Source organism: Somniosus microcephalus, chromosome 25, assembly GCF_052327205.1.
Source record: "Somniosus microcephalus isolate GS21.2 chromosome 25, FLI_Smic_1.0, whole genome shotgun sequence".
Lineage (NCBI taxonomy): Eukaryota > Metazoa > Chordata > Chondrichthyes > Squaliformes > Somniosidae > Somniosus > Somniosus microcephalus.
This window is the reverse complement of record NC_141011.1, coordinates 24,082,872-24,096,679: the sequence shown is the minus strand read 5'-3', so window position 1 is coordinate 24,096,679 and position 13,808 is coordinate 24,082,872. Positions and strand designations below refer to the sequence as shown.

General features: G+C 45.3%; 1 protein-coding gene across 6 annotated transcripts in view; it reads right to left on the bottom strand.

Moving 5' to 3' along the window:
- LOC147100541 (N-acetyllactosaminide alpha-1,3-galactosyltransferase-like) overlaps nucleotides 1–12,587 on the bottom strand; it is a 56,409-nt gene extending 43,822 nt beyond the window's left edge. The window contains exon 1 of one of the 6 annotated variants that reach the window (XM_085966895.1): nucleotides 12,556–12,587. In XM_085966895.1, coding sequence (XP_085823021.1) covers nucleotides 12,556–12,572 — 17 coding nt within the window. In that variant the 5' untranslated portion in view covers nucleotides 12,573–12,587. The other 5 variants (XM_085966893.1, XM_085966892.1, XM_085966897.1 and 2 more) reach the window with 5 other exon arrangements.
- Nucleotides 12,588–13,808: the final 1,221 nt, after the last annotated feature.

The following is a 13,808-nucleotide window of genomic DNA, read 5'->3' as shown; positions in this document are numbered from 1 at the left end:
GACTGCAATGTGGTGACCCTATCCAACTCACACTTGCATCGTGGGGGCTCCACGCCGATAGTGGACCCTCACAATTTCTACTCAACAGCATCCATTGTCAACATGGCTTAGTTGGTACCACTCCCACCTCCAAGTCAAAAGGTTGCAAGCCACAACATGAGTTCATAAGCCAGCCTAACACTTTCAGAGCAGTGCTGAAAAGAGTGTGGCTGAAGTGTTAGAGATGCTGTTCTTTAGATCAGATGTTAAACTGAGCTCCATCTGCCTGTTCTGGCCATTCACGAGCCCATGGAATTGCTTGAAGACGAGTAAAGAATTCTCCCAGTGTCCTGGCCAATATTCCTCCTTCAAATCAAAACCCCGGCCTCATTTGCTCACGGAACAACAGTAACTGCATTTTAAAGTAATTTGTTGCGCTTGAAGTGCTTTGAGACATTCCTAAAGGACTACATAATGTTAACCTATGGTCTTGATCTTAACTTGGGGTGGGATCAGTGCACGCGGTGGGCCGGAGCGAATGACAAAACCGTGGCGAGACCAGGAGAGATTTTAACTCCGGTCTTCATTTCCATATTCGGGCTCCGACTCCCACCCGAACCCGGCAGAAATCATTGCCTAGCCAGCGGGAGTGGGATTCGGGAGGGAGGAGGCAGCCGTTGAGGGCCTTCGAGAATGGTCATGCGGCAGTCAGGTATTATGGGGGGGGGGGGTTTCAAGCCTGGGCAAGGGAGGCCCATGGTTTCCCTGTGGTGCCCGAAGTTTACTGGGCCTCTTCTGGCCCTCAGTCCAGCTCCAGCAGAGGTTTGGCCTGGCGGGGAGCCACTACTGCTCCCCACTCAGGCCTCAGGTTAAAATGGCAAAAATCAGGACCGAAGACATCATCAGAACACAATCTACATATTGCCCCGCTGGCTTGGGGCGGGTGCCCTAACTGCCTGTAATTTAAACTTGCAGTCAGTTCAGGGTGGGAAAGGAGTGGACAAGACCCTCGCGCAATGTCCCCCGTAAGCTGTACTGCCTCCTGTGCGGCCTGCCTCCCCCACTGCGCGGCCCACTCAAATTTTTGCGCGTGCGCGGTATCTACAATGTAAAAGCCAGTGAGCAGCCTGCGCGGGACCTTGCAGATGGCTGTGCAGCTTAGCGGGAACATTGCCCTCACTCCAATTTAACTGTGTCCCCCTTACCTGGTTTCTGCCAGGCTAGGGGGTGGGCGGAATTAAAATCGAGGCCTGTATTTCTTCCATAACAGAGAGCATAGACATGAGTAATGCAGTAGATGGAATTTATCTAAATTTTCAAAAGGCCTTCGATAAGGTACCACATAATAGACTGATGAACTAAGTCAGAGAATGCGAAGTCAGGGGACAAGTAGCAGAATGGATTGCTGGCTGGCTTAAAGACAGAAAGCAGAGAGTCAGGGTAAAGGGTAGCTATTCACAGTGGCAGAAGGTGGGTAGTGGTGTTCCACAAGGATCAGTGCTGGGACCACTGTTCACAATTTATATTAACGATTTAGACTTTGGAATCAAAAACACATTTTCTAAATTTGCAGAGGGCGGCAACATTTCTTTTTGGGGGGGGGGGGGGGGGGCGATAGTCAATACCGAGGAGGACTGCAACAAATTACAAGACGACATTAATAAACGTGCAGAATAGACAAATAAAATTCAACACAGATAAATGTGAGGTATTACATTTTGGTAAGAAAAACAGGGAGCTCACATATTACTTGGAAAAGAGGAATCTAAATGGAGTAGAAGAGCAAAGGGATCTCGGAGTACAAATACACAAATCACTCAAAGTAGCGACACAGGTCAACAAGGCCATAAAAAAGCAAACCAGCATGAGTGTTTATTTCTAGAGGGATAGAATTGAAAAGTAGTGAAGTTATGCTAAACTTGTATCGAACCTTGGTTAGACCACGGAGTACTGCGTAGTTCTGGTCGCCATATTATAAAAATGAGAGAGGCACTGGAGAGGGTGCAAAAAAGATTTACAAGGATGATACCAGAAATGCGTGCGAGGTTATACTCAACAGGAAATGATGAACAGGCTGGGTCTCTTTTCTCTTGAAAAGAGAAAGCTGAGGGGTGACCTAATAAAAAAGGTTTTTAAAATTATGAAAGGCCTTGATAGAGTAAATACAGAGAGTGTTTCCACTTGTGGGGAAGATCAAAACTAGGGGCCATCGAGAGAAGATAGTCACCAAGAAATCAAATAGGGAATTCAGAAGAAACTTCTTTACCCAGAGAGTGGTGAGAATGTAGAACTCGCTACCACAGGGAGTGGTTGAAGCGAATCGTGTAGATGCATTTAAGGGGAGCAAATGAGGGAGAAGGGAAAATAGAGTTAATGTGATAAGAGTTAGATGAGCAAGGATGGGAGGAAGCTCAAGTGGAGCATAAACACTGGCATAGACTGGTTGGGCTGAATGGCTGTGCTGTATATCCTATGACTTAGTGATTGCGGGAGTCTAATGTTGATTAACCCTTGCATAAACTTTTCATTTACTAATTCCTAAAGGATTCTCACATTCGAGTGCTTTTACATTATTTTTTTTATTTTTTTTAAATGGTAGTTGACAATGCATTTCAGCATCCCTCTGAATTTTAAGTGATACCAAAATTTTCCACAGAAACTTCCACTCCGGACAAGAACGGTTATGCCGAGTTACACATTGTTGTGGAATGTGGCTTGCAGCCATTTCAGTAAAGCAAGGAAATGTGCAGCTGCCATAAGTTTTAACATAGGAACGTACAAAGAGAAGAGTGTTGCATTAGGCTAAAGTGCAGTGGAAAGAGATCTAGAGGTTTGAGTAGACTGGATACTCAACACGATTACCGCAGAGCAGCAATCAAAAAAGCCAAATCGAACCTGAACTAGAAAGTCAAAAAAGAGCAAAGTTCAAGTCAGAAGGTGGTTATGTTTAAACTGTATAGTGCTGTGGTCAGACACTGTCCAGCTCTGGTCAGAGACAGTCAAGCTGCGAAGGTGGTCATCAATGTTCCCCCCTAAGGTGCCAGTCGGGAGGTCCCGGGTAGGATGCTCACCAGCTCCTGCCGTTGGAAAAGATAGCGTGCACGCGCGGCAAATTCAAAGGCATCGCGCACCAAAAAAAGAAAACATTGGTGGTTACGATGAGCCACAAATCAGATTCTGAGCATCTTGAGAAATGAAGAGCATGTCAAGCAGGCTATGACAACAGAGACTATTTAAATTGGCTGCCACGTTTCCTACATTACAACAGTGACTACACTTCAAAAAGTACTTCATTGGTTGCAAAGGGCTATAAGTGCAAGTCTTTCTTTCATATTATTGCTGTTAATTTGAATTACAGGCCTAGGCATTGGTATATTTAAAATGGAAGCCATGGTCACGCTTTCTGACAAGATATCCTTTGTCTTGATGCAAGGGGCCGGGGGTGATTGAATATACACATATTTAGGTTTGACCTTGAAGAGCAAAAAAAAGGTTGGTCCAAGTTTATTTAGGCCTTTGCCTGTAAACGGTCCTTCAGGTGCTATGCAAATGCAAGTCTGTCTTTCTTCTATAAAAACTGGTTTGAGCCATCTATTATCTACCATCAAATAAAAAATACACAACTCTGCCAGTATTCTATGCAAAAAACTAGCTTTCAAGCTAGCTGATTGTAGGTTCTTCTGTTACAGGCATTTTGCATGCCAGCCTGGAGTCTGCATATGGCAGGGAAGAGGGGAAAGAGAGAGCACGGAAGGGGCCGAGAGTGGGAGCGGAAGCACAAAGGAGGAAGAAAAATTTCTGCTCTGGCGGTGCTGGTAAAACTCAAAATATTGCAATAATCAAATATGTGATTTACTTGGATTTTCTGGTAAATCAAGTTTCTCCTATGAGGTCACAGCTGTTGCAATAGGAAAAAAGATAATTTTGTTTTAGATTTGGGATAGCAACACAGGATGTGGGCGTCGCAGTCCAGGCTAGCATTTATTGCCCAACCCCAATTGTCCCCGAGGTGGTGGCGAGCCGCCTTGAACCGCTGCAGTCCATGTGGTGAAGGTACTCACAGTATTGTTAGGTAGGGAATTCCAGGATTTTGACAATGAATGAACAGCGATATATTTCCAGGTCAGAATGGTGTGTGACTTGAGGGGGTGGTGTTCCCATGTGTCTGCGGCCCTCATCCTTCTAGGTGGAAGAGGTCGTGGGTTTGGGAGGTGCTGTCGAAGAAGCCTTAGCAAGTTGCTGCAGTGCATCTTGTAGATGGCACACACTGCAGACAGTGTGTGCCTGTGGTGGAGGGAGTGGATGTATAAGGTGATGGATGGGGTGCCAATCAAGTGGGCTGTATTGTCCTGGAGAGAGAGTGTCGAGCTACACTCATCCAGGCAAGTGGAGAGCATTCGATCACACTCCTGACTTGTACATTGTAGATGGTGGATTGGCTTTGGGGAGTCAGGAGGTGAGTCAACCACCACAGGATACCCAAGCTCTAACCGGCTCTTTTAGCCACGGTATTTATGTGGCCGGTCCAGTTAAGTTTCTGGTCACTGGTGACCCTCAGGATGTTGATGGTGGGGAATTCAATGATGGTAATGCCATTGAATGTCAAGGGGAGGTGGTTAGACTTTCTCTTGTTGGAGATGGTCATTGCCTGGCACAAATGTTACTTGCCACTTATCAGCCCAAGCCTGAATGTTGTCCAGGTCTTGCTGCATGCGGGCACAAACTGCTTCCTTATCTGAGGAGTTGTGAAAGAAGTGAACACTGTGCAATCATCAGCGAACATCCCCACTTCTGACCTTATGATGGAGGGAAGGTCATTGATGAAGCAGTTGAAGATGATTGGGCCAAGGACACTGCCTTGAGGAAGTCCTGCAGCAAATGACCTGGCCTCCAACAACCACATCCATCTTCTAAGTATGACACCAGCCAGTGAAGAGTTTTCCCTGATTCCCATTGACTTCAATTTCAGGGCTCCTTGATTTAACACTTGTTCAAATGCTGCCTTGCCGTCAAGGGCAGTCACTCTCACCTCACCTCTGGAATTCAGCTCTTCTATCCATGTTTGGACCAGGGTCTTTGTTTGGTGACTGCTCCTTTAAATGTTTTCATGTATATAAAAGTAGTTTTAAAAAATCAATCGGTGTTTCAATTCTTCACAACAGCACAACATTGCAAACTTGACCAGTTATAGATTTGAGAGGAAATAATCCTAACTGAAGCAAAGTTGTGCAATTGTTTCAGTTTGTACATGCCTCAGTATTTATTAAAAACATAACAGAATAGGAGCCGGAGTAGGCCATATGGCTCCTCGAGCCTGCTCCGCCATTCAATAAGACCATGACTGATCATCGACCTCAACTCCACTTTCCTGCACTCTCTCCATATCCCTTGATTCCCCTAGAGTCCAAAAATCTATCTATCGCAGCCTTGAACATACTCAACGACTGAACATTCACATCCCTCTGGGGCAGAGAATTCCAAAGATTCACAACCCTCTGAGTGAAGAAATTCCTCCTCATCTCGGTCATGCTGAGACTATGCCCTCCCAGTTCTAGACACTCCAGCCAGGGGAAACAACCTCTCAGCATCTACCCTGTCAATCCCCTTCAGAATCTTGTATGTTTCAATGAGATCACCTCTCATTCTTCTAAACTCCAGAAAGTATAGGCCCATTCTACACAATCTCTCATCATAGGACAGCCCTCTCATCCCAGGAATCAATCTAGTGAACCTTCGTTGCACTGCCTCCAAGGCAAGTATATCCTTCCTTAGATAAGGAGACCAAAACTGTGCACAGTACTCCAGGTGTGGTCTCACCAAGGCCCTGTACAATTGTAGCAAGACTTCCTTACTCTTATACTCCAACCCCCTTGCAATAAAGGTCAACATGCCATTTGTCTTCCTTATTGCTTGCTGTACCTGCATGCTAGCTTTGTGTTTCTTGCATGAGGACACCCAAATCTCTCCGAACATCAACATTTAAAAAAGTTTCTTACCATTTAAAAAATATTCTGGTTTTCTATTCTTTCTACCAAAGTGAATAATCTCACATTTCCCGACATTATACTCCATCTGCAACCTTACTGCCCACTCACTTAGTCTATCTATATCCCGTTGCAGACTCGGTTCTCCTCACAGCTTACTGTCCCACCTAGCTTTGCATCATCACTCAGTACCTTAATCTAGGTCATTAATATAGATTGTAAATAGCTGAGGCCCCAGCATTGATTCTTGTGGCACCCCACTAGTTACAGCCTTCCAACCTGAAAGCGACCCATTTATCCCTACTCTCTTTTCTGTCAGTTAAACAATCCTTTATCCATGCTACTATATTATCCCCAACCCCATGAGCCCTTATCTTGTGTAATGACTTTTTATATGGCACCTTATCGAATGCCTTTTGGAAATCCAAATATACTACATCCACTGGTTCTCTTTTATCTACCCTGCTAGTTACATCCTCAAAAAACTCAAATAAATTTGTCAAGCATGATTTCCCTTTCATAAAACCATGTTGACTGTGCCTAATCATGTTATGATTTTCTAAGTTCCCTGATTTTAAATTTGAAGTCAGATATTCAAAATCCAGTGTTTACTGGTAAATCCTTTCTGGGATATTCAAAACACCTATTCAATTTGATTCTGAGAGAAGGAACCAATTAGATTGAAACTCAAAAGAGGGAGAGAGAGAGAGAGAGCGCGAGAGCAAGAACAATTTAAAGCTCCCAAGAGATATTCTCTATTACTACAGGCTTCTGCAGTGATATGAAAAGAAACACTACATAATATTAAGCTAAGAAACTTTAAATTAAGTATAATCCTTTTATTTTCTTGCTGAGTTAGGTGGAAAAGATTTCTACTGCAAATAATTATCTGACCATATCTTATTTTCTAATCATGTTTGCTTAATAGCTTTTAAACTTAAAATAAGATGTGATGCTCAATTTGCTCATCGAAAACGAGGTGTAGGATTGACCCAGTAGCTAAAAATCTTGAAATGGAAACTCTAACCATCTCCCCTTGACATTCAATGGCATTACCATCGCTGAATCCCCCACTATCAACATCCTGGGGGTTACCATTGATCAGAAACTGAACTGGACCAGCCATATAAATACTGTGGCTACAAGAGCAGGCCAGAGGCTGGGAATTCTGCGGCGAGTGTCTCACCTCCTGACTCCCCAAAGCCTTTCCACCATCTACAAGGCACAAGTAAGGAGTGTGATGGAATACTCTCCACTTGCCTGGATGAGTGCAGCTCCAACAACACTCAAGAAGCTCGACACCATTCAGGATAAAGCAGCCCGCTTGATTGGCACTCCATCCACCACCTTCAACATTCACTCCCTCCACCACTGGCGCACTGTGGCTGCAGTGTGTACCATCTACAAGATGCACCGCAGCAACTCGCCAAAGCTCCTTCAACAGCACCTTCCAAACCCGCGACCTCTACCACTTAGAAGGACAAGGGCAGCAGACGCATGGGAACATCACCACCTACAAGTTCCCCTCCAAGCCACACACCATCCTGACTTGGACCTGTATCGCCGTTCCTTCACTGTCACTGGCCTGGAACTCCCTTCCCCAACAGCATTGTGGGTGTACCTACACCATATGGACTGCAGCGGTTCAAGAAGGCGGCTCACCACCATCTTCCCAAGGGCAATTAGGGATGGGCACTAAATGCAGGCCTAGCCAGCGACGCACACATCCCATCAACGAATAAAAAAATGTTTTTGCATAAAAGTAACGTGGGTATAAAGACACATTGGGACTCACCTACGAGTGATCCAAATTACAAATGCTAAATTGAATCTAGCAGAAGTGCATCAAAGACTCAAAAATGCAGCACCCTAAAAGCACAGGTGGGTAAATGCAATACTCAAGTCCACTTGCAAAGCCATCAAGATCAGAAAACGGGCCCAGGTTTGACATTTGGTCCATACTCTCTTAGCTGGAGGAGGGACACTTCGACTGAGCCGCAGTGCCCCGGAGAAGGGAGGCGAGAACAAGTTCCTAACTCTTTATTACAGTGACCGATCCAGGTGAGCGCACTTGAATGGCGAGGACGAGATTAGGTGCTCAGACATTGTTGCCCCACAAACAACCTGCTGCACGGCACACTGCTCGGCCGGACAAAAGAAATGGAATAAATACTTGGGTGTGGTACTGGAAGGCTGCTGGGGCCATTGGACTGTAACTTAAAACAACTCCTGTTTGCAGCTTATTGAAAATATGAGGAGGAGTTAGTAATCCAAATTAACCAGAACTGTTTTTCCAAAAGGAATTTTTCTCGGCAAAAAAATTGATAAATGTGATCGATAATCCATGACTCTCAAAGTGGTGCGATTTAGAGAAGTGTTCTATTGCCGCGAGTAAAGGCGGCGCCAGAGTATAAACACCACTCACATTTATCTCGTTGCTTAAGTTTGTTCCCCATCAAAACCAAAAGAGGTTCTCCCAACCCAACGCTGGCCGGGGAAGTCAAGCCGAATCCGAGCCCGGGTCGATGGGACTTTGAGCCTCGTAACATTTGCCTTTGGGTTCAGTAGATTTAGCCACAGTGGGAGTTTGTGTGTGTGTGTGTGTGTGTGTGTTACTGACGATCCCTCAAAGCCAAAAAAAGACAAGCTACGCAACACATTTAATAAAAAGGAAATTTAATTAAAATCCTGCAGAAAATAGCCAACATACTTAAAATAATTTCTCCTACAATACTGGATCAATTAAAATAGGTTCAGAAGTCGTCCCCCGTCTTAAAGCCACATTTTAAGAGTAATCTTTAAAACAGTGACAGAGAAACCAGAGCAGCGAGAAACTTAATGCGAATGTCTACATAGCTGCACAACTCAAAAGGTGGAATTAAAAGGGATAGCTACTCACTTCACGTAGGAGATCCATCTTGGTGCCATTTTAAGAGAGATATTTTTTTAAATAAATTGATTGAGATTCTTGTTGAAATAGGAAAAGCTTTGCTTGCTGCTCCTCTTTCTGACCTGTTGCTTTCAGCGAGGCGGATCTGGCAATTCCACAGCGACCTCACGTCTTTCAGAAGGCTGGATGCGACTGCACAGACTTGTTGGACGCACTGTTCAAGTCTGGGTGGCACTGCTGCTCTCATACATTCTTAAGCAGAGGATGACGAAGAATCTCACGGTCAGAGAGAGAGAGAGAGAGAGGGGCATGCAAGGGTATTGAAGGAACTGCAATAGCGAATAGAAACCCGAAACTGATGTCAGGGGTTGACAGAACAAGCAAGTGTTTATTGTTCCAGGTTTGGCCTTTTAAGGTATTGCTACGCAGGGAGGTGTTTTTTGTTTAAAAAGAGCGCCGACCTAGTCTGAAAGTAAAAGTTTGACAAACCTCCCCACCTTTTCTTTACAACATGTAAAGCGCTAAGCTGCATTCAGATACATCCTCGCTTGTTTCAAATTTCACGGCTACCAACTGGCTCAGTTTGTAGCACATTTCTTTCTGCCTCCACGCTGAGGGTTTAAGCTTCACTCCAGGGCTTGTGCACATCGTTTACACACCAAGCCCAGGCCAGGCTTGAAGAGGCGCTTAAGTAGTTGACCTCAGGAATGAGATGTTGCATCAAGGACCCGTTTGCCTATTTCGCGTGGATGTTTAAAGATCCTTCGGGGATTATTTGAGTTATGAGAAAAGGCTTGGCCTTCTCAGCCTGGAAGGAGGTATCTGGAAAGTGATATATTTTGGTAGGAAAAACGGTCATTGAAACTTATAAAATTCTAACAAAACTACAGACTAGATGCAGGAAGGATGTTCTGGATGGCAGGGGAGTCCAGAACCAGGGGTCACAGTCTAAGGATAAGGGGTAAGCCATTTAGGACAGAGATGAGGAGGAATTTCTTCACCCAGAGAGTGGTGAACCTGTGGAATTCTCTACCACAGAAGGCAGCTGAGGCCAATTCATTAAATATATTCAAGAAGGAGTTGGATATATTTCTTAAGGCTAAAGGGATCAAGGGATATGGGGAGAAGGCAGGGACAGGGTACTGAGTTTGGATGATCAGCCATGATCTCATTGAATGGTGGAGTAGGCTCGAGGGGTCGAATGACCTACTCCTGCTCCTATCTTCTATGTTTCTATGTTTGGAGAGGCAATATAAACTAAAGGGTACAATCCTAAAGGGGGTGCATGAACAGAGAGACCTGGGGGTATGTGTGCACAAATCATTGAAGGTGGCAGGGCAGGTTGAAAAAGGCTTCTGGGATCCTGGGCTTCATAAATAGAGGCATCGAGTACAAAAGCAAGGAAATGATTAACAACCTTTATAAAACACTGGTTCGGCCTCAACTGGAGTAGTGTGTCCGATTCTGGGCACCGCACTTTTGGAAGGATGTGAAGGCCTTTGAGAGGGTGCAGAAAAGATTTACGGGAATGGTTCCAGAGATGATGGACTTCAGTTACGTGGATGGACTGGAGAAGCTGGGGTTGTTCTCCTTAGAGCAGAGAAGGTTGAGAGGAGATTTGAGATAGGTGTTCAAAATCACGATGGGTCTGGACAAACTAGATAGATAGAGAGAAGCTGTTCCCATTGGCAGAAGGGTCAAGAACCATAGGACACAGATTTAAGGTGATTGGCAAAAGAACCAAAGGTGACATGAGGAAAAGAATTTTACACAGCAAGTGGTTAGGATTTGGAATGCACTGCCTGAAAGGTGGTGGAGGCAGACTCAATCACAGCTTTCAAAAGGGAATGGGATAAGTAACTGAAGGAAAAAAATCTGCAGGGCCACAGGGAAAGGGTGGGACAGGACTAGCTGAACTATTTTTGCAGAGAGCTAGCACGGGCTCAATGGCCTCCTTCTGTGCTGTAACCATTCTATGAAAATGTGATCATATAGGTATATAAACCATCTTCAGCTGCTTCATCAATAATCTTCCCTCCAACATAAAGTCAGAAATGGGGATGTTCGCTGATGACTGCACAGTGTTCAGCGCCATTCACAACTCCACAGATAATGAAGCAGTCCATGTCCGCATGCAACAAGACCTGAACGACCTTCAGGCTTGGGCTGATAAGTGGCAGGTAACATTTGCGCCACAGAAGTGCCAGGCAACATTTGCGCCACAGAAGTGCCAGGCAATGACTATCTCCAACAAGCGGGAGTTTAACCACCGCCCCTTGACATTCAATGGCATTACCATCGCCGAATCCCCCACCATCAACATCCTGGGGGGTCACCATTGACCAGAAACTTAACTGGACCAACCACATAAATATTGTGGCAACAAGAGCAGGGTAGAGAATAGGTATTCTGTGGTGAGTGTTTCACCTCCGGACTCCCTTTCCACCATCTACAAGGCACAAGTCAGGGGTGTGATGGAATACTCTCCACTTTCCTGGATGAGTGCAGCTCCAACAACACTCAAGAAGCTCAACACCATCCAGAACAAAGCACCCGCTTGATTGACACCCCATCTACCACCTTAAACATTCACTCCCTCCACCACCGGCGTACCGCGGCTGCAGTGTGCACCATCTACAAGATGCACTGCAGTAACTCGCCAAGGCTCCTTCGGCAGCACCTCCTAAACACATGACCTCTTCCACATAGAAGGACAAGGGCAGCAGACGCATGGGAACACCACCACCTTCAAGTTCCCCTCCAAGTCACACACCATCTTGACTTAGAAGTATATCGCTGATCCTTCATCGTCGCTGGATCAAAATCCTGGAACTCCCTCCCTAACAGCACTGTGGGAGTTCCTTCACCACATGGACTGCAGCTGTTCAAGAAAATGGCTCCTCTTTTTTTTTAAACCAATAAAACAAAAACATTAAACAAATACACCCAATCCAATAAACCCCGAAACAAAACTTAACCCCTTAAATTAAAATCTGGTGGTTTAAACCAACTACGCACTCCAGTCCCCGCGGCGCCCACCCAAGAAAATGGCTCACCACCACCTTCTCAAGGACAATTAGGGATGGCCAATAAATGCTGGCCCTGCCAGCGACACCCACATCCCATAGACAAATAAAACAAAAACTATAAATTAAACAGTGGGAGTCGGATAAAGGGTTACAGATCAAACTATGAACTTTGGGACTGATGCCAGGAAGTCCTTCTTCACACAGTCATCACCAATTGTAATGGACAAAGTGATGCAGGTGAAAACACTAGAATAATTTATAAACAATTAGATGCAGCTATAGAGAGTCTTGGGGTTATTCTGGATGGATGAATTTCGATGGGCCAAATGGTCTTCCTCACCCATTGGCACCTTGTGATCCCATGACACTCTTTGGAAAAAGATCTGGTGTCATAGACCAACATTCAGGCAGTATCAGAAATAAATTAAGTGTTCTGGAGAAGGAAATCTTACAGTGGAGACAGAGGGCCTCAAGGTACTAGATGAGTACTTTGCATTTGTCCTCAAAAAAGAACAGGGAATGTCACAATAATGGAGATGGGGGGAGGGCAGGGTAGAGAAATTGGATAGGATAATAAAAATAGATAAAGGAGGTACTTCACAAAGAGGCAGTAGGAACCTGTCTGCTTACTACCATTGCCTGCACCTGCAAGTCCTGCCTGCAGAAAGTTGACCTCAGAATTGTTGACATCTTGTGACCTGCTTGCCAGATGGTTGCGTGCACAGCAAACGGGCTGATGTCCCTTTGACGGAGCGAGACGTCAACAGTGAGGTCAATTGCTTTGGGAGTTGAGTACAACTCTTTTAGTTCATTAATCAGGATGATTAATCCTTAATTGGAAGCACTTAAGCCCTTAATCCATAATAGCCCCCTTTTTAAAGGGAGCACAAACAACGAATTCCAAATTTTAATAAAACTTTTCAAATTATAATTTTATTCCCTTTATCTACTAAGCACTGCAGTCCCTGCGGTCACAGAAAGGCTCAACCGTACTCCTGGACACCGCGTGCTCCCTTTTCAGGGACACCCGAGATGTATCTGTGCAAGAGAGGCAGGCAGCTGGAGCGAACCACTCCATTGACTGCGCGCTGTCCAGACCTGTTCATGGCCATGCCATTCTCAAAACTTGTTAACTTAGGTGAACTGTAAAAATGAATCACACGAAAAATGCATTTCGTATGGGCGACCTAATAAAATGGATGAAGAAAGGAAACCACTGCAATATTTACAGGTAAAGTTTGTCCCTGTCACTATCTACAGAACGATACATTTGGCGAAATGGGTCACGTTTTGGAAATACATATTTTTCTGAACACGTATCTCTGCAAAGGGGCTGGCAAGACTAGGTGAATAATTTTTGATTCCAAGTACGCTCTGATTTGGTGTTCCTCTTTTGGTAGGACCAATCAAAAATAAACAATAAACTGTAACTAATAGAACTTTAAATAAACGTTAACAAATCAAATTAGAATTTGGTTATCCAAATCAATTATGCACTCCAGTCCCCGCGGCGCCCACCGGTCACGGAAGTCCTCGAGCGTGCCGGTGGACACCGCGTGCTCCATCTCCAAGGCCACCCGGGCGCGAATATGGCCGCGGAAGAGAGTGAGGCAATCTGGCTGGACGACCCCCTCGACCGCCCGCTGCCTGGACCAATTGATGGCTTTCTTAGCCAGGCCCAGGAGCAGACCCACGAGGAGGTCCTCCAACCTGCCCGCTCCCCTCCGCACCGGGTGACTGTAGATCAAGAGCGTGGGACTGAAGTGCAACCAAAAATCGAGGAGCAGCCCCTTCAAATAATGGAAGAGGGGCTGCAACCTCTCACACTCCGTATAAATGTGAAAAACGGACTCCTCCAGGCCGCAGAACAAACAGGCGGCCTGGGAGTCCGTGAACCTACTTAAAAATATATTGCACGGGACTGCT